Raw genomic sequence first — 27439 nt, 5'->3', positions numbered from 1 at the left:
TCTGTCATGTTTACAACACGTTATAAATTCTCAGATAATGAAAATCACTTTGCTGTAAGCGTCAATTCATAATAAGCGTGATCACTATAACCGTGTTTTACTGTATACAGTAAAGTGAGCATAAATTTTTACCAAAAATGAACTAATCTGACCCCCTTTAACTTCTACACATACAAATCAACAAAGTGTGGTTAATCAAGTTTTTTATTTAAAACCCAATGCATAATACACTTGTCACTAATGCATCAAACAAGGACATAAAGAGAGTTTGAGTATATAAAATACAACTTTGCATTACTAAATTTGTCCAAACGTCATAGCAACATAAGTTGAGGGAAGGCATCAACAAATAACCATTTAAATAACCATTTATCACAGGTTAATGCTTTGAATAAAAGAAAAGAACTACAAAAGGGGGGAACATGGTGTTTATTTTTCATTTTATTCTCATGAAGAATTTCTGAGATGATAAGAGAATGAAGCATGGTTCATTGCTATATTGTGTACAGTACTATTAATATTGACATTCCCTAAAACATGGAAAAAATTGTATCTGGAATTTTTGATTTTTTTTTTGGTTGAAAATTTAAAAATCTTAGCAGAATGATAAACAATTACACATACTTATTTAAAATAAAGTATGTATATAGAACTGGTTTAAAATGATATAGCAGGAAAACCAAATATCTTCAGCACCTCAAGAATTGCAAAAACCTTAAAAACTAAAAAGATTAAAACAATAAAATTAAAGATACCTATATTCGCTAAAAACATATTGAGGGGTTTAAATCAAGAAAAGAATAATTCTGAAAGTTAAAAAAAACCAAAAAACCTGTGCACATTTGGCAGAGTTGGAATGTTGTGGCAGTTAAAACAATCACTTATTGGATAAGTGAGACAAATGAGGTGCAAGACTTTGTAAATCTGGTTAAAATTAAGTACACAGTCACTGTACTAAAACACAACATTGATATCCTTCATATTTTGTAAACAATTTCAACTTTAAGACACCATAGCAAGTATACCGGGTACATGTGCAGTACATTTACAAACATGGATTTGATAAGGATAACAAAAGCTTTCACTTTACACATACATCTACATGTGCCAATAATACTGAGTTTGTTATCTGAATATAAAGATAAACCCACACATCTGTTTATTGATTCCAGTAAATACCGATATATACTAAATAGCACTGTAAATGTATGCATTTTATTGAAATATTATCAAATTTGCAGATAGACAATGGAAAGATGGCATCAATGCTACTGTAACTTTAGTTTTTCTTTACAGTGTGTTTTCCCCCCAAAACTACATGTAGATGTATTTCCATTTACAGTATCAAATAAGTTAATTAACTTGAACAAAATTATATGTACATGCAATATTTTTGTACTTTATAAATAAACATTCTTTATACAAACCAGGGAAGTTCCGGACTGACTAGAATAAGTTAAGTTGTAAATACATAACCTATGACCCCTCATCAAAATCTGATTGAACAATTACCATTCCAACCTCAAATGCAGCCTCCCAAGGCTCTCGAATAGATTCCAAAAAGGACCTTGTACTCATGCTGGTTTTCATGGCAATGAACCACTGAGCCTCTTCTTGAGATTCTTCATTAAAGAAATTGACCTTTATTTTGGCACCTGTGGAACTACAGACCTCCTGAAAAGTGACAGGACGAAATTATTACAATTGTGTTATATTAAGAATCAGCAATATGGATATAATGTGTATTTTCTAGTTAAAAGTTAAATGGTACATATATGTGTTTTCTAGTAACATATAACATTTTAAGCTGCAATAAATGAATAACTGCACTTGGTTGTGGACAATACTCACAATGGTAGCAATGTTGTTGATCTTCTGTCTATCCAATAGAACAAACTGTTGTCCTCTAATATTTTCTGGTAAGGAGGCCTGTAACCTTGGTAATGGCCACTGGTGGTTCTCCACCACCAATGAGATGTAAGTGTCAGTCACAGCTAAACCCACAGATCTAGTGTCATCATGCTCTACAAAAGTCAAATATGCCAATAGAAGACCAGTACATACTTATAGTACCAGGTACATGTATATTGATCTATATATGTATAAAAATACATGTATTGTTCTGTGTTTGTACTGTAGTTAAATTGTAATTTACTACATGATTTAATGACAGAAAAAATTGTGTCTTGTAAACTTCTGTTAATCTTTTTATTGTGGGAATAACTATGTAGAGACATTGAAGCAAAATTCAAGTTACTGTATTGTTGTCCTGTACAAAACATGATTTCCTTTATAAGTTGAATTACCTAATTCATATTGAATTCAAAATCTAAAATACAGTTCCAACTATATGCACATGTACAATCAGAAAAGCCCAAATTTCTTGTCTCCTATTACAAATAGCAGGTCTTCATACAGACCTGTGATAAATCTTCCAGAGAGGTATCGGACAAGGTTGAACTGGTTGTCTTGATCCGAGAGGTTGTGTTTGAACTTCCACCAGACAGTGTCTTGTAGGTTAGCAAGGGTGGTGGCGTTAAATTTACTGATCCCCTCCAGCTTACTATCCTCACTGAAGGCAGTGCCCTGGATTATCTCTGTAATTTATTAACAAAAAGGGTTCATATGTATGCTTTTAGATGACTGTTAAAACAACTGAATATACTGTAGATGACTAGAAAACTAGACACTGCTCCCTTTAATACATATATGTTTCATGTACATGTATAACTGTACAGTATTAAGCAAAATGAGTGGAAAATGTCACCAAAATACATGGACATATGCATACTAGAGCTTTTTTCATAATATACAATTTTGTATTTGTTTTCTATATACTAGACTTTGACGGGTTGACATTGCATATCGGACATTTACAAAATAGGTACATCGACACACCTTATTATTGACATTTACATTACAAAGCTTTTAGCCTACAATACTGCTATTAATTTCACTACACTTTCCTTAGTTTGAATAATCCTAACTGTGTCTTGGGAAAGGCCCTCACCACAGTTAGAATGCCTCCTTTATACCCGTAATGTAGCAGAAAATTGCAGAATCGCTTTTGGAGAAAGTTAATGAAGTTGCCTTGAAAATAACAGTCAAGTTCATCAGAACAAACCTTTTTGAGACTGCAAATACCTTTCAACTAAAAATTTTAATCCATAGAATGGAAGAATTCAACACCTTTTCACCAAAGTACACGTTTTTTTTTTTTAAAACCGGGTCCGTATGATTATCATAAAACATATTCTATCTTCACTCTCCTAACAAATACAATGTAACTTTTTTGCATGTAATCAAATATTTTTTGTCATCACGAAGACAAAAGTAAGTACTTAGATAAAATGTATATTTGTTATTTTATACTTTCTCTCATAAGAAATCATTAATTAAATATATATGAACAGAATATATAGCAAAAGTCCAATGAAAATTTACCCGTATTTGTATTATCATTTCTGAGTTTATTCATGCAGATGAGATATTGTGGAAATATAAACTAAAGATCCCGTTAGCGTGAATGTATTGCGCAAGCGCAAGATTGTAAAATCCAAAAAATCCAGGTGATTTCTGGGATGTTTTGAGGAATTTTCATTGGTTATTAATTAACGAAGCTTAACTTAGAAAAAATGAAAACAAATTGGTAATCTTCAAGTACCGATGATGTTTAAAATGTGTAAAACAAATGAGAGTATTCTTCCTATTTCTCGGTATTAGAGACCAAAAATTCGAGTCTATTATTTTAATATAGTAGTATAGATACTAAATAACACAGGTAAAATTAAGTTGTATTCCCACTCAATTACAACGAACATACATATACATTGTTCTTCAAATTTTGCATCTGATAAAATCATTTTTTTTTTAAAAATACACTCTTTTACATGTACTTTCATGTGTCTGTATGACATGAAACACCCCACTCAGTGTTGATTCAGAGAGACAATATCATATACAGTGTACCCAAATCAGCTACCTGTGATTAAGCTGATGAAGGATTTACACCGTTCTTCGTCTCGGATCAGGAAGCTATAACTGGAACACATGGTATCAAACTCCAGACGCACACTCTGGTAACCCAGCCCAATGTCAACGTAACAAAGCTCAGTCATTGGCTGGTTCTCAATACAAGACAAGCCGTCCGAGTTCTCTCTAGAAAGTAACAAAAGACAAAATGTCAGTTTTAGTTGATACAGCACATGGTCATCACTAATTGTATATTGTCAATTACAGAGCAATTTTTCTACATCTATATTTATAACTTGCATTGTAGTATATATACATGTAGGTATCTGGAGTAACAGAAAATGTCTGTATAACATGTATAAAATGCAAACTTTTACTTAACATTTGAAACATATGAAAATACATTCTGTACTTGTAAAATGATAAGCTTGTACCGTACATCTCTTCCTAGAGCCAATTAAAATTTTTCGACATCCTTTTTACAAACATAGCAGGTAACAATGTGTCATGAAACAACCTGTGGACTTACTCTTCATCAGGGTTTAAAATTTCAATGACTAGGATTCTGCTGGTGGAGAAGATCAGATAGGAGAGGAACTCTGAGGACCTCATGTACTGGACTGTAGTACACTGATGATAAACTTGGTCAAGTTAGATGTACAGAAGAATACAGGCTATTTGTCTTACATGCCAACTATACTTATCAGAATTTTAAACATTAAAATATGCATATCCCATCCACCCAGTTATTATTGCACAAATACCAATTACATTTATAGAAGATGACTTAGATGATTATTTCAAAATGCCAAAGAGGCTCCTTGTTACAAATTTACAAGCACGGTAGTGCAACAAAAATTTGAGTATGTTAAATATTAATTATGATTTATAAAAAATTATTCTAAACACTTACTCGTATACAACACTGCACAGTTTCTGATTGTTCCAAAACGTTCATGTCTAAGTACAGTTGCACTCTGTGATCAACAACGCTCAGGTCAACATGGTGTTGATTGTCAAGGTTTTTCAACCAATCAAGCCCTGAATCATCCCTCACTGCAGGACTGTCTGATCCGTTGATTCTATTGACCACAGCCTGCAGATTGAGGCTGGTACTGTCCTGTGTACTGTTCTGCTCACAAGTCTCGTACGAACTGGAATTATTGTCCAGAGAGTCATCTTGCCCATTTAACTGAGACTGATTACTAGTATTGCCATTGTTATTTTCTACATCAGTTTTATTGTTTATCACAGACTGAGACAGATCTTTGTTGGATGAGGTTTCCTGATTGTCATTTACAGATAGGGAATTCTCGTACACACTGGACACCATGCTAGAGCAAATACTATTGGACAGTGGTGACCCTACAGGGGTCAATTCCTCTTCCTCAACAATACCGTTTAAATTCAAACTCTTTGGTACTGTTACACTGTCAGCCTCTCTTTTGTCCGATTTCTGGGGTGTTGATGTCACAAAAGAACCATCGTCTGCATTATGTTTATTTGAAGGTTCAGATATTGTTTCTACGCTAGACTCAGAAATCACAGAAATGCTGGCATCACTCGAAATCACAGAAATGCTGGCATCACTCGGGTTGGTTATCACTGAAATATCGCTGTCCACAGAATTTCGACTTTTTCGCTTACTCTGTTCAGAAGATGTGACATCTGACCAAGAGTTCACAAGGCTCAATCCCTCTTCTTCTCGCTGTTTTTCACTCAGTGCTTTCCCTGTAGAGTTTGATCTTGGTATTGATGGTGTCGTTAGCATATGTCCAATGTCTGAATGTGACATGATGTCATTAAATGCGTAGGTCCTTGGTCTGGATAAACTTCCTACTACTAAAAATTGAAATAAAATTGATAAATCAGACATATTTCCATGTAAAAGATCATCAATTTGAGTACTGTTATATCTTTTAATACATGTATCTGGTCATTCTGTTGAGACAATTGATATCATTTCTTACCACAATATTATTTTTAAAAATTTAATCATGATGAATTATATCAATGTACAGAAGAGCTTAATGGTTTTATTATCTTACCTGATAATTCAGAATCTTCCTCTTTTCTGAAGTTAAAAAAAAAAAAAGATTTCTGTAAATGCATCTGTTTTCTAAAATCTAAAGTACTGTATCTAACTTCATATACTGAACATTGGTTACAATATAGTTTATCATACAAGTGTACAACTTAGTCATGTGACGGTACACGAAGTAAATCAAAGCTATCAGAAGAGTACCTGTTGTGACTGTCTCCTATGTTGTCCCCACCACTGGACCCCTTGGGGACAGGGGCTCGGGTCTCCTCATGGGTGACCTCAATCAACATCTGACTCTTGCAGTGAGGACATTGGTAACGAATCTCTGAACAACAGGTAAATATAAGGTTACTGACGAAAGAACTGGTTTGTCACAAATTTGGTACACATACTTTACAATTTAACTGTGACTACAATATGTCAATGAAAGAACAAGAAAAACAGAAATATTTGAATGCTGACAAAGTATTCAATATTGGCGTTGACTTTCTTGTAGACTTTAATATTAAACAAAGGGTGGGTTGGGGTTTGGATTGGAGAGGGGGTGTGGTCTTGAATCAGAGAGCTGTACCTTGTTGTGACGTTATTTCCGTCTTGTCAAAGACATGCTCGGATATATCTGCTTCTTGTTTTGTGACTTCCTTGGAACACTTTAAACACTACAGAAAAAGAAAGGAGAGAAAGAATAAAGCAAAAATAAAAAAAACAATGATCATAGAATTTAGAAAATTAACTTTACATATCATATTGTTTTTTTTTTTTTATTTTTGTATAGTTTTTTTTGTTAAATACCACACTTACTGGAAATCATAATTATAGTATTTGATTGCTAAGAATGAATTCTATACTGCACCTGTAGAATGTTTTTTCTTTGGTTTTCGATTTCCTTGCTTTCCATTATGGGTCTTAATAAATTTTCAAATTCCTACAAAATACACATTTTGTACATTTAATTCATATACCAGTACTCTATGTATGATTAAGATATACTTCATGTATACATGTGTAAAATTTAACTATAACTATAATAATATTAAAGCAAGCAAATTACTGTTTCTATATGTATAATATCATTATATAATATTATATTTTTTTTTGCAACTTACAATGGCTGCTATTGTGCTTTCCAGTATGAAGACTCGTTCACGCCTATCCTTTCTCACATAATCAAACTTGGCTCTGAACACAGGGACTTGTTCATCTGCCAAGTTTTCATGAATGACCTCTTCATTTTCTATCTGTTTTACAGGAAGAAAAGCCATAAAAAATGTATTCACTGTTTCATATCTTTAAAGGGGAGTCCTTTGATAAAAAATAAGTTTTGAGAGGATATACATGTACTATATCCAATACTATTTACCGGGTTGTCCATTTTGATAATTGAGGTCATGGATAATCCATTTACAGGAAACATACATTGTCATGTATCTTCCTGCATAAACTTCAAAATTAAAAAAAAACACCTCTAATTGTCAACTGTATTTGTAACCTGGCCTTTTTGTACATTGCCTCCAAACAGCAATAATTTTTACATATAATCCCCTATAAAATGTGTGCCTTTTTTTTTTTTTTTTAAAACATGTAAATGCATAAACCATCACTTACAAAAATATACAATGTACACAGAATTTTCATTTCAACCAAAAAACAAGAGAAAAGCTGTCATTGTGACAGCAAACCGGGTTTTCTTTTATGTGAATTGTATCCATAATCCATGTCAACACGTATCAAGTGAAATGGAGTACCCTATATGCAACATTTTGCCAAAAAATGACCAAGTTCAAAAGCTGGTATTTTTTACATAAATTATCAGAAATCAAAATCCTAGCAATATGCACACCTCTGATATATGTACAATTGATCTGCAAAAGAACAACTTCCTATCTTGAGAACTGTAGGAGGAGTTATCCGTACAATGAGGGTACCCTATATGCAATATTTTGCCAAAAAATGACCAAGTTCAAAAGCTGGTATTTTTTTCATAAATTATCAGAAATCAAAATCCTAACAATATGCACACCTCTGATATATGTACAATTGATCAGCAAAAGAACAATTTCCTATCTTAAAAACTGTAGGAGGAGTTATCTGTACAATGAGGGTACCCTATATGCAAAATTTTGCCAAAAAATGACTAAGTTCAAAACCTGGTATTTTTTTGATAAATTATCAGAAATCAAAATCCTTGCAATATGCACACCTCTGATATATGTACAATTGATCTGCAAAAGAACAACTTCCTATCTTGAGAACTGTAGGAGGAGTTATCCGTACAATGAGGGTACCCTATATGCAAAATTTTGCCAAAAAATGACTAAGTTCAAAACCTGGTATTTTTTCGATAAATTATCAGAAATCAAAATCCTTGCAATATGCACACCTCTGATATATGTACAATTGATCTGCAAAAGAACAACTTCCTATCTTGAAAACTGTAGGAGGAGTTATCCGTACAATGAGGGTACCCTTTTGGCAGCCGCCCGCCCACCCACCCACCCGCCATTTTCACCATTTTAATAACCGGATTTTTCCGTTGGAAAACCCGGTTAACAAATCAAAATATCCCACCTTATATGATAACAAGCATTTGAGGTCAAGCATTTCCTTGACATTGCCTTCAATGTCCTTCTCAATCAAATAGCGCTGGTTCAAGGTCACAAGCAAATTCTGAAGCTCTTCATTGGGCAGCATCATTATAAACGGTTCACACTCCTCTCCTGTACAAATTTGAAAATTGTCATAAACTTAACATATACATGTATGTGTCATAAATATCCATTAATTTTTTTTTTTTTAAATTTTAAAATTGCTTCAATACAATTTATCCTAAAGAATTAAATTTAAGGGATATTGAGAAAATTATTTTATATTTTAAAACTTCACATTTCGGTTGTTGGGGTTGGAGTTGGGGGGTTGTTATACAAAGTAACATGAGAATTAGGTTAAGTTATTTAATAATTAATATCCATCTGAGTATATGTTCTTTACTTTGAGAATAATTAAAAAAAATTTATCACATTTATTTGGGAAACACAGGTACAGATTTTAATTAGGGACAGGATTCTTTTAACAAATTAAGACTATCAAGAACCCTAAGATATATCAACATTATTCAGTGAATTTACCATAAAGAGCTAGATTTTCCTCCTCGTCTCGATCCCACTCGGCTCCTTTAGAACTGCTCATTCTGTCATAGCCTGGCCGTCCATTGATCAATAGGTCCGTACCAGACATATCTGGAGATAATAAATCCAACAAATCAAAACACAGAAAATATGCCTTCATCAATCAGTACATAGACTTGTGCAATTTAAGATAAAGGAATTTTTTAAAAATTAATTTGGCAACTAACCTTTGCCATTTGATACATGCAGCACCTCAATATCATCCTCCAAATCATTGGTTCCATTCTGAACATCTACTGAGCTGTCATTCAAATAAATGTCATCTTCAGTATGATTGAATGTTTTTGAATCAGTGACATCTTCATCTTTAATGGAAGGTGTATCAGTATTTTGTAGATTTGACTCTTCATTCACTTCTGTTTTTGTGACCTCATATTCTTTGGCAGATATCACCTGAAAAATACATGTACCTTATATGTTAATCAACGTTTTAAAAATCATCTACAACAAAGTCACATTTTAATTTATCAATTACATGGCATTCAATTATTGCAGCATTACTTATGTAATGAATTGCTATCAATAAATATCTTTCATCAGCATCAGAATATTTGAAGATTTCGGAATCCAATATACAAAGTTGGAAACTATCATGATAATTTTATTATGTCATTTCTACCCCCAAATCACATCAAATACCCTTAAAATATTAAGAATGAGGAAAAGCAAAATTAAACTCTACCTGCAACCAGTTGACACCATAGTGATCACGTAGCACCTCAATTTCTTCCCGTGTGGATGCTGATGCCTGACCCTCTACTATTCTTGTAGGTGATGGCACTACAATGAAATTGATAATATAGGTCATATTCGGACATATTTTATTCTTATTCACTCAATTTATGCAATTCAAACTCAAATTTCCTACCCAACCCAACCCCTCCCCCCACTATTAATTAGTTAGAATTCTATAATTGATAAAAATCATTCTGACCTCTTGAACTCTCTGGAGATGATCCATCGGTGGTTTCTGTGACCTCACTTCCGTCTGTGTTAGTCCTCATTGACTTCCCGCGTGACTTCTTTCGTCGACTCTTCCTCTTGCCTGGAGACCCGACCTTTACAGATTCAGCAATGTCATCTGTGTCTTCAAAATTATATTGCGCGGACAGACGTTGGTGGACTGAGGGGGGTCTACTGACAGTCGCCTTGTCTGGTTTTTTGTCAGTGGGTGCATGTATTTTGCCTGTGCTCTGAAGTTGCTGCCAACAAAAATTATGTCATTTGTTCATGCATATCAATACATGCAATATAAAGCATCTAGTAGTTCTTGTAATTCTCACAAAAAATATTCAAGGACATTACACATACCAAGAGTTCAGCTGGTTTCACTGGCTTGCCATCAAGAACAACCTATGAAAAATAAAATCCATAAAAATCAATAATTGTGTACAGCTACAAGTATCATTATGGTTAATGAAGAATATTTTATATCAAAATAAACCCCTTTTAAAAAAGTTTCATTTTCTTTTCTGATGTAAAATAAGATTACATCAGACACATCATGAAATATAATTACATGATTGAAAACTTTTCCCCAGTGAAATTGCACCAAACCAAAAAATACCTTATTTGATGAGAGTGCTTGTGATGACATCTGATGGAGGGATCGTATACGATGAAGCTGATGATAACACAAAGGATTTCCTTGAAGACTGACCTACAATTTGTGACGTACATCATTATACAAATAATAAAATTAAACATCATAAGTTTTCAATAATCTGTTACAAACAAGATCATGAGTTACTTATGTAAATAACTAAATTGTTTACCACTCGGAGAGAGTGAAGCTTGGTGAAGACCCCCAGACAAGCATGGTCAATCAGACAGTTTTCTGAGGCGTCAATCTCCTCCAGGACTTCTAGTGTCTCCACCCCTGTAAAGTGAATGTTACATGTGATATGCCAAAAATTGACATTCAAAATGATATATAATTATATGGTAATAAACAAATATATTGTTAACTGGAAACACACTATTTCTTAATATCGGTAAATGTTTTGGTCTGTAATAGATTGGAATACTCTACTGCATATTAACTTTTTGAGAAGTGTTAGGGGAACAAAATGGATTGAAATGCTGTATGTTGACGATTGGAAAAGAGTTCTGGATTGAAATACAGTATATGGTAATTATTGGAAAAGCAAAAGGGAACACGTACCAGAGAGGTTGTCCAGGTTATTGTTCCGTATGACCAGTGTCTGCAGTTTCTTCTGTACGGTAATGGAGAACATGGGTACAGAGTCCAGTAGATTGTAGCCAAGGTTGATCCTTCTCAGCTCTGTCAGGTACTGATAAAACAAATAATGAAACACAATTCATTGAACTATAAAGAAATGTCCAAACTATTGTATATGACATAACATATGGGATTAAGTTTGGCCTGTGTAACTTGAAATCAACCTGATGAAAAACCATTTGCTCAAAAATAAAAACTTTGGTGCTTTACATAAATTTCTGTTCTTCATAAGCCTAGTGTTAAATTCTAGTACATATACATATCAAAGCGTTGATTTTGAAAATGATTAGATTTTCCAGTCTACCTCAATGTAATTCTCTACTTTATCAATACTGTTGTGGCTGAGGTCCAACAGATTTAGAGCTGGAAGTAGTCTCTACAAAAACAAGTTCAGGTAAATATAAATAATGCTGAAGTTGAATTCAAACCAAATTGAGAGTCTTATTAACAATCAATGGTACACAATTGACAATTAGAAAGCAGACTTTGTGGACTCACTAGCGAGGCATCCAGCTTACTGATCCAGTTGTAGCTGAAGTAAGCTGCGGTCAGCTGGGGCCAAGACATGGGGGAACTCTGGTCTCCCCCACAGGTCTCCAAAAACTCCTGAGAGGTTAGATTGTAAATTATGTATATCAAGCACAAAAATAGAGCTTTTATATAACAGTTCTCATTGCATTTTGAACAAAAAAATTGACTCCAAGGGTTAAACTCATTATAAATAAACATATGCTTCAATGAAATATATGTTCATGTACAAATATTAGAGATGTACAATTACAGGTATGTACTAAGATTAGTAACCTGGAGATTATGCAAACATCTTGTCACAGTCACAACTCTAAGTTGTCCCCTTAGCTTGTGCAGACCCTCTAGCATGTGAGTGGGTATTTTCTTCAACTCTAGGACTTGTAGACTTTTGAATCTTGAAATAAGTATAGGACCTTGCATTGTAGATGTTCCATGTGTAATCTGGAATTCAAACAAAGCAATGTATGACACAATTTAATAAAAATAAAAATACACCCAAAATAAAATATAAAGAGACATGGGTTATGGCAATGGTGTCTGTTTTAAGATAGCATTTTATTCTCCAAAATCTATTCACATAAATGTATTCCACAAACCTTGTAATTCATGTTCATAAAATATTTACCATGTTCAAAAGCTAAATGTTGTGATAGTATGCAATGATCTGTTCATAATTTAATTCACAAAACAAAGCATACAACAACGTACCTTTAATGAAGCAGTCTTTGTGATAAAATCATTCAGAAATTGTGCATTGGTTCGCCATCTTTGAAACTGTTCCTGTTCCTGGGTCATCCTTGACCGACCTCGACCTGACCCATGCCTTGACCTTTCACTTTCTCTCTTGGCCTCAAAGTCATATTTGGTCTCGCTGTACCGTCGGAAGGCATGGTTCAACTGACTTAGTGATTGTGTCGTCAAACAAAACTGAGTACTTCCATTGAGGATCTGTTCTCCTGCAAAGCAACCTATCATTTTCAAGTGAGAAAAATGAAACAGAAATTAAAACATGCATGGCAAAGAAAATCAAAATAAGCAAATAAAAATCACAACAATAAAAAAAAAAATTTAAAATGCTGCAATTTCCATGAAATTAAGTCCTACCATTTTTACGCAGAAGACTGGCTAACTCATTTACAATAGCAAACTCCTTAGGACTCAGTGCATCCATACCACTACTCGTCTCTTTTTCACATGTCCTGGTTTGAAGAGCTTTCATACATTATGCATATTAAATTCAAATGAACGGCGGATGATCGCAACCGTAAATTTAAATAGGGATTTTTTACAATTTAACTCATTAGCATTTGTCCCGTTTGGTCCTTCTTAATCACAAAATCACAATAGTTTTTAAAGCAACATGTAAATACCGAAATTGTTGATAAATTTTGCCCTCATGTGACAAAAATAGTTCAGGAAATGACGCGTCTATGGGAGGTAAATAACAGTCCCGCACTCTACTTTCATTTTCAATTTGCGCATGCGTGATTGCCTGTCAACACACGGTCATGGAGGGGACCATGCAAACACAACCACCTAGGTAAGGTTCTTATGCTGACACTGGCACTTGTGCAGATCTACTGATTATCTAGTGCTAATGTAGTGACGAGAGAGTCGTTACATTTGCTGATGCAAGGTCAGATGCAAGCCTGTTTAATGTGTAAAAAAATTCAGGATGCAAGCCTGTTTAATGTGTAAAAAAATTCAGGATGGACCTTTTGTCCTCCTTATTAACAATATCCATCACTGAATTCTAACAATAATATTCACCCATGTACCATGATCACCATTATTATATGTTTGAAGATATTCAGATGATATGGTGACTTCCCCTGTCATCATAATTTCTGTGAAGGGATTACATGTACATGTATTAAGTGTTCATAAAGACATTCTACCCAGGCGGATGGGCAAAAATTAAGCTTTTCCAAATCTATAAGTCCTCGGGTGATACTCTTGCACTGCATTCAAGATCATAGCAACTATATGGCTGAATGTAGCCCCTATGATCTTGAACAATATGCTAGCCTAGCTGTAACAGCATTAATTCATTCAGCCTCAGCATTCATTAGGACCTTAGATATCTGACATAGCTTGCAGCTAGGATCTTGAATGCAGCCCTTGTGCCTGTATGGTGACCAAGGATCAGTCACTGGTTCTGTTGCACTATTCCTTGTGGGGAGTCATCTGACCCATGATCTGTTATAATTGTTTGTAGTGAAGGGAAAACTTGGTAAAGATATACCTGTGTACCTTAACAAGGAGTGTGACAGAGTAGGTTAATAGGGATGTTTAGATCTTGTGGTCATAGGTAATGCTCATGATGTTGGACAGGGTTCAGTCCCCAGTTCCAGTGCATTTTCACTCCTTATTTGGTACATATGCATTATAGTGTTAGAGTAATTGTTATAGTAGTGTACTAAAATTTCACATGCTCATGCTGCTCAGCTTTGATTGTGATGTCATTTCTACTGTACAAGTACAATAAGCCATGTCTCAACTGGGTCTCGAACTCAGGGTCTCTAGCATATCATGCCAGCACTTTAAGCACTGAGCTACTAGACTAAAGTCACACACCTGTTAACATGGTGAAGTATTCCTCCTCTTTACAGAAATTCGTTTTCAAATTTTAAGAGTACAGAAGATGTGTGAAGCGTGTTTCAAAGGAATGAAAATGGGTTTTCCATGTTCCACAAGAAATGTAAATAGCAGTGAAAATGCAAATCTCAACCTAGAGTCAAATCTAAAGCCTCTGGCATACTGTGCCAACTAGCGCTTTTGAGCCACTGAGACCTGATAAATTGACTGACAGTCACATACCTCTTAATCTGTTGACACATACATGGATGTATATTGCAAAAATAGTGCAAGGCTAGGTTTATTCTTATTTTGACTTTATTGTACTTGAAAACTCCAGTGATCCAAGGGAGAGCACCTAAGCATGCTTGTGTAACGTCACTAAGAAGTAATTGACACCAATTACTAACTATTATCATATAAGAAGTATAATACTGTTTACAGGGTTATTTTTGCACATGTAATTTTCACCCTTATACACTTGCAAACAATTTTGCCCCATCTTGAGTTCATCCATACACAGTTGTGTTCAAAGAGAGATACTTTGAGACCTTCAAATTCGCCTAGTCTTAAATTTGTCCGCTGACAATGAGGGCGAAAGGGGGGGGGGGGTAAAACGAGGGCAAATATTTCCCTGTATACAGTTATTGAAACACTGCAATATGCATTTTGATAATTCATCATTGTTTAACAAGTATTTACTTTAAACTTATTTTGTTGCACATCTCAGTGATCCCGGTGGACAAGGCAGCGATGGTAGAGTTGACAGTAAATCTCGCTACGACTGGAAGGACATTACTGAGGAGTTCATGTCATCGGCGTCAGCGCTACAGATGGGAGAACTCCTTCATGACACAAAGTGAGCTAGGATTCTCTTATTTCTAATTATATATTACGCAGTGATAACTACTAACCTATCTTAAGTTATGGTAAGTGTGAAAATGAGATGCTGATTTAGTGATTTTTATAATAGTTAAGATCTTTTTACACACAGCTTTGGCTTGTTTGAAGCCATGTCTGCCATTGAAATGATGGATCCTAAGATGGATGCTGGGATGATGTGTAACCAGATTCAGAGGAAAGTTCTCACATTTGATTCTGCATTAGAGGTATACATATACATGAACAGCAAGTTTAAACTGTTTGGAAATTTTAAGCAAAGCAATTATAACATTACATGTATAAAGCATTGCATTGGAATGTTAAACATTAACATTATTGGGCACATTTTTTTTACATTTCAAAGGAAATTTGTTAAGTTATGTACATGTACCTACACATTTCAGATTGAATAAAAAAATAATTTCCATGAAGATTCATCAGGTAGCTGATTCATAAGATGAATTTTAAGCAGAGTTATCTCTCTTGGTCTATAGAAATGTGGTAATTTGCTAGCCTTGTGACTTAGTACATGTACTGATATAATAACGCATGCAATATTATAATAATTTTGCTAGGTACATGTACCATACTTATTTAAGTTTTTTTTAATTATAGAGGAGGAAAAATATTTTTAAAAATGCTATTATTTCAGAGTGGTGCTATTAAGATAAAAGATCTGAGTATTCCTGAGCTGATAGGGATCATGGACACATCCTTAGCTTGTTTGGTAGGTATTGTAATTAATTAGATTGAGATCGAGAGAGAGAGAGAGAGAGAGAGAGAGAGAGATTTTTGGTTTAGTTTAATCATTGCTTTATATTTTAAAAACTTATTCTAAATTCCTAATTACTTGATTAGGAAAGCTTGCTTACAGTTTATCAGCACCATCTTTCGAATGTTTTTGTTTTTATCAATAGGTAACTTGGTTGGAGGGCCATTCCTTAGCTCAGACTGTGTTCACCAACCTCTTTCTACACAACCCCTACATGATAGATGACAAATGTCTGAAAGCATTCAGCATTCTGATGCTGAAACTCGTGGACCATATCAGAGACAGGGTCAACAGGGCAGGGGTCTTTGAAGAGGTGAGGTCCACCCCATATTGTTTTTGATGAAACCAGTTGTGACAGTCTTTGTTTGATTTTCCCTTTGATTTCTTTGTGATTTTTTCCCCGAAACAATCAAGATTTTAGTCTCCTTTTTAGGTATTAAACTATAATATGCACATGGAAGGGGCTTTATGTTTTGGGATTTCAATGGTGTAACTCAATAAATAAAAAACCGGTAATAGCGAGCGCAGCGAGGCGGCGCGAAGCGCCGCTCGCGTAGCGAGCTCCATAGACAACGTGTACGAACGGAGGAAATTCGAGTTGAAATCTGCACATTGTTCAAAGAAAATTTTATGAGGCCACGTGAAAACGTTCTACTATCCCAGTGATCCTTTGCGGTGCATAGCAACTTGGCGGAACAGGAAGCGTTTCTAAGGAAAATTCTTACCTGTAAATCGCATACATCATTTTCATTTAACAATAAAAAATCCTTTTAAAAACATTTAAAGTAAATAACACATATGCTTACGTAAAAACTGCACCTATGACGTCATTTCCTTCCCCGAATTTGTCCGACAATTTACGAAAACTGTCGAGCGCAAAAAGTTAAGTATGACGTCACAGTGATCTAGCATTTTATATTCCCGCGATACATTTAGAGGTGGATCAAGCATCTGTACTGAATGTAACGTGTAGGAAGTACACAGTAGGGAGTCACCGTTAATACTGATACTGCGCTCACTATTAACGTGGACTCTTTGGCTTATTAGTTTTGTTTTGATGTTTTTTTTTTGCTCAGTAAATACACATGCAAGTTCCATGCTAAATTTATTGTCACATTGATCCAATCATTGTATACGTTAGGTAGGTGACAAAAAATTATAAAAAAAAAAAAAAAAAAAAAGTCTAATCATTATTAGATCTACGTGTAGCCACGTCATTTTGTAGTGAATAAATAAAAGAAAAAAATTAAACTGTTAAAATATCTACATGTATTTGTTATAGTTGCATATGTGGTCAAACCTTTCAATGATATTGGATATCATACACTAAAAAAAGGGGGAGGGCACATGTCTACAACGCTTATATGGCGTACAAAAAAAAGATTAAAAACAAAATTGATGTCACAGAGGAAAATTAAAACACCGGTAACAACAAGGAACAAAATGAGAAATAACACAGACACACAATTTATTGATTTTAATGATCATTATTAAAAGGTAAAGAAGAGATAAAAAATAAATAAATAAGTGTATAAACCTAGTAAGGGACCATTGGAATAAAAGTTTGATATCTTCCGGTTCCTTGCGGTGGTAAAAGTTTTCGAGACAAAGCGGGCAAAGTTTTTTGGTTTGGTTAAGTCCACGGGTTGCATTTAACAATGATGACAGATCTATGTGTGACTCCTTCTGCGCTCGCCCCAACGGTCACACCGTAAAACATATTAAAGTTCAAGGTCATATTATTTGTCACACTGGTTAAGATGGTTACCTGCTCAGAGGCATACAAGTAGAGATGGACATGGCCAATTTAAAGTAATTTTCTAATATCATGTTGAGAAAAGTTAGATAAATTTTAACTATAAATATCATACAGAATTCATTCAACGATTTGAGAGAATTACACTGGCTGCACATAATTTTTATTGTGCCAGGATGGTAATTGTGGGTAGTTAAAAACATCTTTTGAGATTAAAGATGATTTCATGGACCCCACAGCCTCTTTAAAAAACACATTTTAATTTCCAAACACAATTTATTTTATTTCATTGATTTTTAAGTTTATACTAAATGCCCATCTTCATGCTAAAGATGAAGACTCAAAATCATTGTGCATCTTTAGGAAGATTTCCAAAGTCTGACCTATGGTTTCAAAATGGCTGCTGATGTGACTGATGCTAGAGCCACAGGGATGATGAAGGAGGTGGAAGATGACCTTAACAGAATCATCAAGGTAACATTGTCAGTGCTTCATTGATGAAAATGGTTTTGAATGCCATTTTGAAATTGAGTAATCTTTTTGGTCAAGATTTACCTGCCTGATAGCTTATTTTCGGAAAACGTTCGGTTATTTCGAGTAGAATTTCTTGATTACTGCTTTTAATTTCTTGATGGTGATTCATGGACAGGGATTCTAGTAAAATAAATGATGTATGAAGATGTACAGTATTTTCCTCTAATTAAAAAGAGCATGTAATCCCATCACAGCAAGGAAGAATTGATTACATGTTGACGTATGAAAAAAAAACTCAAAATGGGGAAAAATTATTGGATAGGAGATGGATGGGAAAGGCCATATATCTTTGACTTGGAAAACCATGTCTGTCATGTCTATTAAAATCTGAGCTTAAGTGACAACCACAACATGTACCATGTAAATGTACTTGGGAGGCAAGCTTCGGTCGTATCGTTTAATGTGAGGTACAAGTGTAAAATTTTTACATGTAAATTTGTTTTTTTTAAATGTTGGTTGATTGATGGTATGAACTGTATAGATCTCAATGCTGCACAAAATTTATAAACCCCCAACATATGACCTTTTCAATCTAGTTTACATGAATGATATGCCAGCAAATGTTTGTGATCTTTTTTTTTAATAGATGGAAATGTTTTGACAAATCATTTGTCAAGCTCTCTCAGTTTTCTGTTGTTTAAATCATTGAAATATTTCAAAACTAAAATAATTATGCAAAATTTTTTTTTTTGCATACAACATCATGCATCTGATGATCTGCAGATGTAACGATTAATTTCCAAGCCTACATTTAACGATGATAGATTTGGTCCGACTACATCTAGTGATCCATGTATTTGCACCCATAGTGTTTGAGCATCAAGGAAAAATTGAAGGATTTTTCTGTAGTTTAAAGAAGTATGGGTGTGGTAATGCAATAATTCTTTTGTGTTTGAGAGTTCATCATTGAGTGCACTTTTTTGTTCATTTTGCGCAGTTTTATAAATATTTAACCCGGTGGACCTTCACTGACATCATTTTTAAAAGATTTATTTGAATCAGTAGGGGTACTAGGTACTGGAGAATTGACTTTAATTTTAAGTAATGGTAGATCTATATGTATATGGGTCATGAGTTTTATTAAACTTAGGTACGCATATACTGTAACAAATGTCTGATTCATGTGTTCTTTGATAATAGCACTTTGTAAAATATGCAAATCTCTCTCTCTCTCTCTCTCTCTCTCTCTCTCTCTCTCTCTCTCTCTCTCTCTCTGTGCTAACCATTTGCTCATTTTCTCAGACATTTGCATCTGTTATTTGTGGAGAGCATACTAGAGAGCTTTTGCAGATATTGTTTCTTGATTAAATCAACTTAAGAAATAGAAAACTTATTTGATATCAAATGATGGTAGTTTTTTGAAAGCAATCATTAAATCACAAGATATACAGATCTGATATACTGCTGTTCAAACAGGAAAACTTAAGCAAAGGGTTACATGGGCATAGGTAGTGGCAATTCATGTATTAACCAAAAAATAACCTTGTGCACCTATATACTACATAAACAATGTTGCATCTGTATAAATTGTTTTGTGGTCCAGGTTTTGTTGTTCCTTTTTTGTTGCGAATGCACTTTACTTGTACAAGTTTGTAATAACATCAATCCGGCTTTTTCCTTCAGATGACAAGAAGTAAAGTAGGAGAGGAGAGGGATGCCCAGACAGAGCAAGAGGTAACCGTTGGTGATGTAGGAAATTATAGAAATAACGATAATAAGTTTTTTTTCCCACAAATGCTAGATACCTTAAGATTATTTTGTCATATAATTTAGGTCAAGCAAGCAGTTCATTTACTATGTATGTCAAATGCACTTGTCATAATGTAGTCTAACATCTATGATTTTTAGAAAAAACAATTCCAGATATTATTGAAATATGAATTGAAATTGTTATCCAAAAGTATATTTTACAATCTGTACCTCTGTTTCAGTGTCTGACATTGTTGTGATTATATTATATTTATGTTGTAATTTACCAACAGCATGAGATAACCAATGCCTTGTTTTCCCGAGTCAAGTTCTTCAGACTCTTTCTGACGGCTCTTCTGTCTTTCAGTAAAGAAAAGGTGAGGATGAGAAAATAATTTATTGAATGCAGGTTTTTCTACTAAAAAATTTTTTTGAAACTGTTTTTAATGTAATTCAGAAGTTGTGTGGTATTATATTACCATGAACCAAAATCTGTTAGAATTGGCAGATATATAGTTTTATAAAGTTTTAAATGCAAAACAGAACATGACTATGGGCTATATGTTCATATTATAGATAAAAAAAAACCCTTTTATCTGGTGCATTATATATAATTTGAGTTATCTATTTGTATTGCAGTGTGAAGGTATACCTCAGGCCCAAAAGCTGATTTGCCAGCTTCTAGAGCTACTGCCCATTATTAGGGATACCATCTGTATGGGCATTCAGCCTGATAACAAGGAAGTGGGTAAGAATGGTAGGTACATGTAGGATGACAAAATGGTTCAGAATTGTCTACGGATGTACCAGGTATTACAGAGATATGGGAGAAGTAAAAAATTTGATACTAAGGTAGCTACTTGTTTTTTGCAGATTATCCAACGATCATGGGATTTGAACCACTTGTTAATCAAAGATTGTTACCTCCAACATTTCCTCGATACACCGTGATTCGTAGTCGAGAGGAAGCCTTGGGTCACATCGAAGGTCTGCTATATCGGCTGCAGATTGTGACCACAGTTCCAGAACTCACAACTTTCCACATTATAATGGTACAGAGCTGATTTTAACAGTAGATATTCATTAATTTTAGATTCATGATAATAGCTCAGTTTAATTGCAAAGGAACTATTATGTATTACTAAAGAATCTTGGAATATGTCAAAAGTCTTTGTTCAATTTTTTTTTAATATTTACATTTCTAGGAAGCTTTCCAAGAATTTAGTAAATCCTCCCCCTGTGTTTTATCCAGGTCCATATTACAGGTCAGTTTCTTCTTCATTCATTCCTGATTCAATTCACAAATTATCAAGACCATGTTTTTGACAGTAGATGCTATCAGTGATTTCAGTTCTTTGATTTTTTGCTCCATTGTAGTTGACACTGCTTCCTGTCAATAAGCGAGTGTTTGGAGTACACACCATGGTAGATTTCCTCAAAGACACAATCAGAAACTTCATAGCACCTCCAGTACTAAGCCAGAAGTATGTTGATAACATGTTTTGTTGGATATTGATTACCACCATTGATTCTTTGGTCTGCATGCCTTTTAACTTTACCCATTAAAATTAGAATCCCATAAACTAAGAATGGCAATCTATGCTGTACAGTGTTTACAGTTTCTTTTATTTCCTAATATATGTTAACCTAATATGTTAACCATGTTATTAATGATCTGGTATAGGCATGTCACATCAATTAATATGAGAAGCAGTGGTTGTATATGTACATGTATTTTTTTTTTATATAAAAGTTTTACATACTCATAATTACAAGATAAGTATAAATAAATGTGATAGGTTATTTGATATTTTAAAATACATTTGAACAATTTTTTTTAAAACTTTGAGTCATCATTTGTCCTTTTAATTCACAAATTCGGGCAAATGCTTGATATTAATTTCTGTGTTTAAAATTAGGTTGCATGGAAAAAACTGTACTTTAGAGTTAAAGGTTAAATAAATATGAAATGTTGAAATTGTGCTTTGATTCCAATGATGTAATCATTCAATTTTGATGGATTTCAAGCTAGGTGAAGGTTTATTTTGAAAATTAAATTTTCGATCATATTTTAAAATGTCAGCATTATTAATCCAACACATTTTGAATAAAGGTGATTATTTCAGTTGATGGATTTTCTTCCTTTTAAAAGTTCAATAACCAAAGATGTTTTTTAAAAATTTTGGTTTTTTGAAAACAGGTCGGCCCTTTACAATAACTCCCAGGCCAAGCAGTATGTGGATGCCTGGTTTGTTCAGGTGGTGCGCCCATTTACTGCCCTGGTCCAGATAACTGGGCATAACCGGGCACGACAGAGGGACAAGTGGGCACACATTCTAGAAGACCTGTCTGCTTTACAGGAAGAGGTGTGTTTCTTGGAATATTAAAATTATTCTTGCGATTAAACATGAATATATGTATTTTAGTTGTATATGTACTTTTTTTGCCCTAGTCATTGATTTTTTCATGCCAAGGTCACATGTTTTTTATGATTGATGTGATTTTTTTAGAAAAGTAAATGCTTTTTAAAATCTTAGCCTTAGGCTGGTGTTTTTTGTTTTTCTTGATATTGTACAGAGTCAGATAGATTTGCTTATTTATGAAATTCTGTGAGAAATATCTGGATACAATTAGACTTTTGATTTGCTTGTAACACATTTTTGTTGAAAATTTTGAATTTTAGAAAAAAGCAAACTAATTGACTCAAAAAAAGATACAGAGGAAACTGATATGTGTGTGCATTTACTTGTGTACTAGTATGTAAATAAAAGTTGGAGTACATGTACTTCTTCTTTTGGTAATGTGGTTAGTATAACCCCTAGCTGCAAAAGCAGAAGAGAATTTCATGTCAACTTCCCAGTACTTACACAAATAAAATCTCAATAAATATTTAAGTTCTCTCCCCTTAAACACATTTTTGTTATAATTCAGTCTCTGATCTTGAAAGTTGATCGGTCAGCAACTTTTATTTCAATTACCTCACAATACAGGGATACCTATTTTACCTTTCATTTTCTTATTAACAGGCCGACAAGGTAGATGCTTGCCTGCATCAGATGCTGACAAAGATGGAGCCCAACCGCCAGCACATTGCCTGTTTGGGAAACTGGGTCCTGTACCACACTCTTCAGGCCATGATCAGCTACCTGCTGGCGGGGTTTGAATTGGAGCTGTATGCCACTTATGAGTACCACTATGTCTATTGGTGAGTGTCTAGGATACAATGGTGTATTAGTTTGAATAAATGATCAAATATAGAAAATGATGTACATTTATTCTGCGAGTAATTAATTCCGCTATCCCGCTGTTTTGTATCAAATCGCAAGAATATAAATCGCTAACGCGGAACATTTATCCTTATTTCTTGTAGTGCTCAACTCTCAGAAAATAATGGCGAGGTTTTAAAATCCGCGAGATGTGCTTCTCGCGATTTTATATGGATACAAATTCCTCGCTTTTGATTAGGAATTTACAGTATTCATTCTAAATGTGGCTGTTCTTTATTTTGTAGGTACTTGTATGAAATGCTATACTCCTGGCTGATTAATACACTGCACAGAGCCGACAACTTCTTGTTAGAAAATGAAACCATGGCAGGTGAGAAGTAAATGCAGATGATCGGTCATAACCATGCACTTATGAAACAGATTACTGCAAATAGATTGATTGCACATATTGCTCGTCATGTACTCAGCCCATTTAAAATCATGTAACCTTCAAACTGCTATATTTTAGATATCGGTATGTAAATTAGATTGATGTGCACGATATATATTCTGGGTAATTTGGGTTAAAATTGATTCTTGCAGAAGATAAAGGAGAATAAATCAGAGAAATGGCTAAATTAAGAAGTAGTTTTTTAGGAAGAAAAAATGATATTCTTCCTCTGAAGTTGAAAATTGACAAATTGGGTTCATAGATCACAAAGAAGAAATAAAGTGAAATGCACCTTTAAGTTATTAGGAAATACTTGTCAAGTGTAATCTGTTTTTAGATATATTGATATTGATCAACTGTGAGTCATGTTGTATTTTGTCTCTGTTTGAATATGAAATATATTTATCAGACTCATTTTTACTAAAGGTTTTTGCTGAATTTACAGTCCTTCACTCACAACATTTTTAGTGAAAAATAAGGAACAAATATTCATTTATATGTTTCATGAACAAGTTCTTAAAATAACTATATTCTAAATACAGGATTAGATTTTTCTTGATGCTTGCTTTTCTGGTTTGGTATCATAGATAGCCAACAGAAAGGAAGAAGTAACAAAAAGAACAAGAAGAAGAAAAGAATCAAAACCTTGAACAAAGAGATCACCCTGGCTCAGGCCGGGCAGCAGATGTTTGGGGGCTACTACAAGGTACCGTGAAGTCAAAACACGTCAAAGGATAAAAAGCACTAGAAAACAATTGCTTTAATGAATTTTGAAAACTCTTTTATGTAAAAGTAGAAAGCAATATGTCTTCATGAAGTTTTAAGGACTCTAATGTTGGAGATCTGATACAGTTTTTATATTTTATCTTTTCAGACTTTGTTATGAATTACATGTACTTGGTATAAAGACAAATCCATCTATTTGTGTTAGTTCTATAAAACAATGATGAATAGATCAGACGAAGTCTCATACTAGATAACGTCATAATCTTTGTAGCAGGGAGTTTGATGTTCTTATTTGTTTCAATTATTGTGTAGGTTGCATTCCTTCGTACCATAGGGAAACAAACTTTTACAAAATTTAGCAATACATTATAAATAAATTTTAAAATTCAAAGGATTGCTTTTTTTAAACTGAAATACTGTAAAGTTCAAGTATTTGAGTGGGTGAAATTTTAAAAATTATTTGGAGATGAGTATCATGCAGATGGTTTCAAATATAGGTATGGTAACACATTGTGAATAACATATCATGTGAATTCTTTATGTAGGTAATAATATATCCCATGCTTTGTTACATGAAAATTGATCAATTTTACCTCTGGGAGAACTAAATTCTGCTTTTCTGCCATTTTGTGTTAATTTAAATTGTGAGACTATAAAATCACAAGCACCAAACATTTGTAAAAATTTTATATAGTTCACCACTCCCAGAGGAAATAAAAGTGAGATTTTAAAATCAGTAAGCAGTGCTTGTCATGATTTTTGGCGGATATTAATTCCACATGTTTAGTGGGAATCGACAGTATCTATCAAGTTTTTTATATTGCAGGCAGTAATGGGGTTCCGGTTGGACGGTAAGATGCAGATGCCTGAGTTTCAGTTTGATTGTGAGGAGGTTCGATACTCGCACAGGTTCCAGCCATTCACCAATGTGTCAACCCCTCCCTATATACCCTATGTTCAATACAAGGTCAGTATGAAAACAGTTTCAAATGGAAATTTTTTTATGATGATTTGTAGTACTTTTCTTCAAAGAAAAAAATTGATGTAGAATTTGAATTAGTGTATTGTTTTTTTGGGCTCAAGAGTTGGTGGTTAAAATCAGTTTTGAAAAGTTGACACTTTTTATTGTGCTGGAATGATACATTATTTTTGGAAAAAATTAACCAAGCAAAAGATGTTGAATGAAAAATAAAGCGTTTATATTCATCATTCACTTAAAAGAGTACTCAGTATATAGTATAATTAACTAAGTTTTAAAACTAAATAATCTTTCTTTGTCCTTTTTTTTTTAAAAGGAGATGTCTGATTTGAATCGCTATGAACCAGATGCAACTGCTGTAAGCCTGTATGGAGCTGCCTGCAAATGTTTTCACCAGGCTAAATCTTTACTGGAAAGCTTCCATAACCCCTCAGAAGAGGTAATAAGTTATCATCATTTTACTGGTGTGAATAGGTGGCCTCAAAGAAAGCAAATTATATTGGATATAGTAATAATAACAATATGTGCTCAATTTCAGGTTCAAGCTATGATCAAGGTGGCCAAAGTGAATTTTGTGGTAATGAAAATTTTAATGGGAGGACACAAAAAAGATTCACAAGTAAGTTGTTTGGATTGGCTGTATAATTGGTCCAAGGTCTTTTAAGTTCAGAAAAGTTATGTAGAAATACATGTTTAGATGTATCAAAAATTGCATAATTAAATGACAAAGACGATAGGAATGCCAGATGTAGAGCGAAATGACCAAAATGGAACAAACTGATTAGTTTAAGGTCATGTGTGGAGAATCCCATTGTACATTTTTAACTAAATGCATAATCACCTTTTATGAATATTCATTTGATCTTTTACCATGCTCAGCCTCATTTAGACAATAAAAATCATTAGGGCGGTGTATTTAAAAGAAAAGGCTTATAAATGCCCTTAAAAAGTATATAAGATACATGTACAAATTGTTACAGGAACCGCCAGTCTTTGATTTCACATCACACCCTGTGTATCCAACCATTAAAATGGTGTAGCTGAAATTGGGTCCACACTGGTCACATGACAGGAAGTCATCTGATGCCAAAGCAGGAAAAAACTTATAAGGAAACTTGTTTAGCTATAGCTATCGGAAGTCTGTGAATTGTATGTTGAGTTTGTGATAAGTGATAACATGTGAGGCAATAAATAGTTTTACTGACAAATCTGTCTCCGTTGTTTTGGCATTTATGATTATCTAATGGTGTAAAAACCAATAAAATGGCTGTTGAGTGGACTGTTTAAAAAAAGAAGGAATAAAAGTACATGAACTGTATTATATAAATGAAAAATGAATGACAGCAGCATGGACATTTGGAAATATGAAATAAAACTTTAAATCTATGAAATAAAATTCATATTTTGAGTGGTACTGATGGCAAGGCTCATGAAAAATGCAAAGGTGGTCAAAAGAAGGGTTCCGGAACCTCATAACCTTTCCACACTTATAGATTCAGAACTACATATATGCACACTCCGATATTGCTGCTAAGCCAGACAGACAATTATGCCCTTGATCTAAATTTATGACAAAGGATGGATAATTTTGATGATGACAAATTACTGATATAGCAGAACTAGAAGTCATTTCCTTGTGATTTTTATTGAACGGGTTTGATCATGTTGACATGAAAATAAAGTGTGACTTTGGAAAATTACGCAATTTTTTTATGTCTTTATTCAAGGTTTTTAAAATTTTGATCTGTATGAAGTTCTATTTTGAGATTCAGAATCAATAACAACAATGATTTATATCTTTGCATGCACAAATTTTAGTATGCCTAATGATGCAACATATTGTAACTTTATTTTACCTGTTCTTTTAGAATGCTTTGTTTCAAATGCAGGTAA

At 33.8% G+C, this 27439-nt stretch overlaps 2 protein-coding genes across 8 annotated transcripts; one reads left to right on the top strand and one right to left on the bottom strand.

Annotated features, from left to right (window-relative positions):
• Positions 1-188: 188 nt before the first annotated feature.
• LOC128191372 (serine/threonine-protein kinase 11-interacting protein-like) lies at positions 189-13387 on the bottom strand. Of its 6 annotated transcripts, none has more exons than XM_052863440.1 (25): positions 13079-13387; positions 12683-12942; positions 12248-12415; positions 11942-12049; positions 11748-11819; positions 11366-11495; positions 10977-11080; positions 10769-10861; positions 10513-10554; positions 10136-10403; positions 9884-9981; positions 9369-9594; positions 9142-9252; positions 8585-8733; positions 7123-7254; positions 6870-6941; positions 6588-6675; positions 6218-6341; positions 6021-6046; positions 4886-5814; positions 4502-4602; positions 3983-4158; positions 2421-2597; positions 1852-2024; positions 189-1674 (listed from the first exon to the last, which is right to left on the bottom strand). In XM_052863440.1, the coding sequence occupies exons 1-25, from the start codon at positions 13191-13193 to the stop codon at positions 1477-1479; spliced, it is 4140 nt and encodes a 1379-aa protein (XP_052719400.1). In that variant the 5' UTR covers positions 13194-13387; the 3' UTR covers positions 189-1476. The 6 variants fall into 6 exon arrangements, with proteins under 6 accessions (XP_052719400.1, XP_052719402.1, XP_052719409.1 ...); XM_052863442.1 differs by having other exon boundaries at positions 4886-5811; XM_052863449.1 differs by having other exon boundaries at positions 4886-5808.
• A 60-nt stretch (positions 13388-13447) lies between these two features.
• Positions 13448-26758, top strand: LOC128161511 (N-alpha-acetyltransferase 35, NatC auxiliary subunit-like). 2 transcript variants are annotated; one of them, XM_052824817.1, is made up of 20 exons: positions 13448-13514; positions 15282-15410; positions 15546-15660; positions 16086-16160; positions 16351-16518; positions 18325-18435; positions 20119-20169; positions 20478-20561; positions 20824-20932; positions 21058-21236; positions 21390-21449; positions 21562-21668; positions 22385-22550; positions 23211-23389; positions 23696-23781; positions 24429-24547; positions 25394-25534; positions 25863-25985; positions 26085-26165; positions 26527-26758. In XM_052824817.1, exons 1-20 carry the CDS (start codon positions 13483-13485, stop codon positions 26584-26586), a joined length of 2175 nt encoding a protein of 724 aa, XP_052680777.1. In that variant the 5' UTR covers positions 13448-13482; the 3' UTR covers positions 26587-26758. The 2 variants fall into 2 exon arrangements, with proteins under 2 accessions (XP_052680777.1, XP_052680771.1); XM_052824811.1 differs by having other exon boundaries at positions 20824-20941.
• Positions 26759-27439: the final 681 nt, after the last annotated feature.

Source organism: Crassostrea angulata, chromosome 1 (genome assembly GCF_025612915.1).
Source record: "Crassostrea angulata isolate pt1a10 chromosome 1, ASM2561291v2, whole genome shotgun sequence".
NCBI lineage: Eukaryota > Metazoa > Mollusca > Bivalvia > Ostreida > Ostreidae > Magallana > Magallana angulata.
The sequence above is the reverse complement of the archived record's forward strand: the minus strand, read 5'-3'. Positions and strand labels throughout refer to the sequence as shown.

Bases quoted from the DNA above. Each gene is read 5' to 3' on its own strand.
- LOC128191372 (XM_052863440.1), bottom strand. From the start codon at position 13,193: ATGAAAGCTCTTCAAACCAGGACATGTGAAAAAGAGACGAGTAGTGGT. The intron at 11,081-11,365 runs GTACGTGTTCCC...TTCACTTTACAG, and splicing joins TAACCTGGACAACCTCTCTG to GGGTGGAGACACTAGAAGTC. The intron at 9,982-10,135 runs GTCAGAATGATT...ATTTCATTGTAG, and splicing joins ATCTCCAGAGAGTTCAAGAG to TGCCATCACCTACAAGAATA.
- LOC128161511 (XM_052824811.1), top strand. From the start codon at position 13,483: ATGGAGGGGACCATGCAAACACAACCACCTAG. The intron at 15,411-15,545 runs GTGAGCTAGGAT...TTTTACACACAG, and splicing joins GAACTCCTTCATGACACAAA to CTTTGGCTTGTTTGAAGCCA. The intron at 25,535-25,862 runs GTCAGTATGAAA...TTTTTTTAAAAG, and splicing joins TACCCTATGTTCAATACAAG to GAGATGTCTGATTTGAATCG.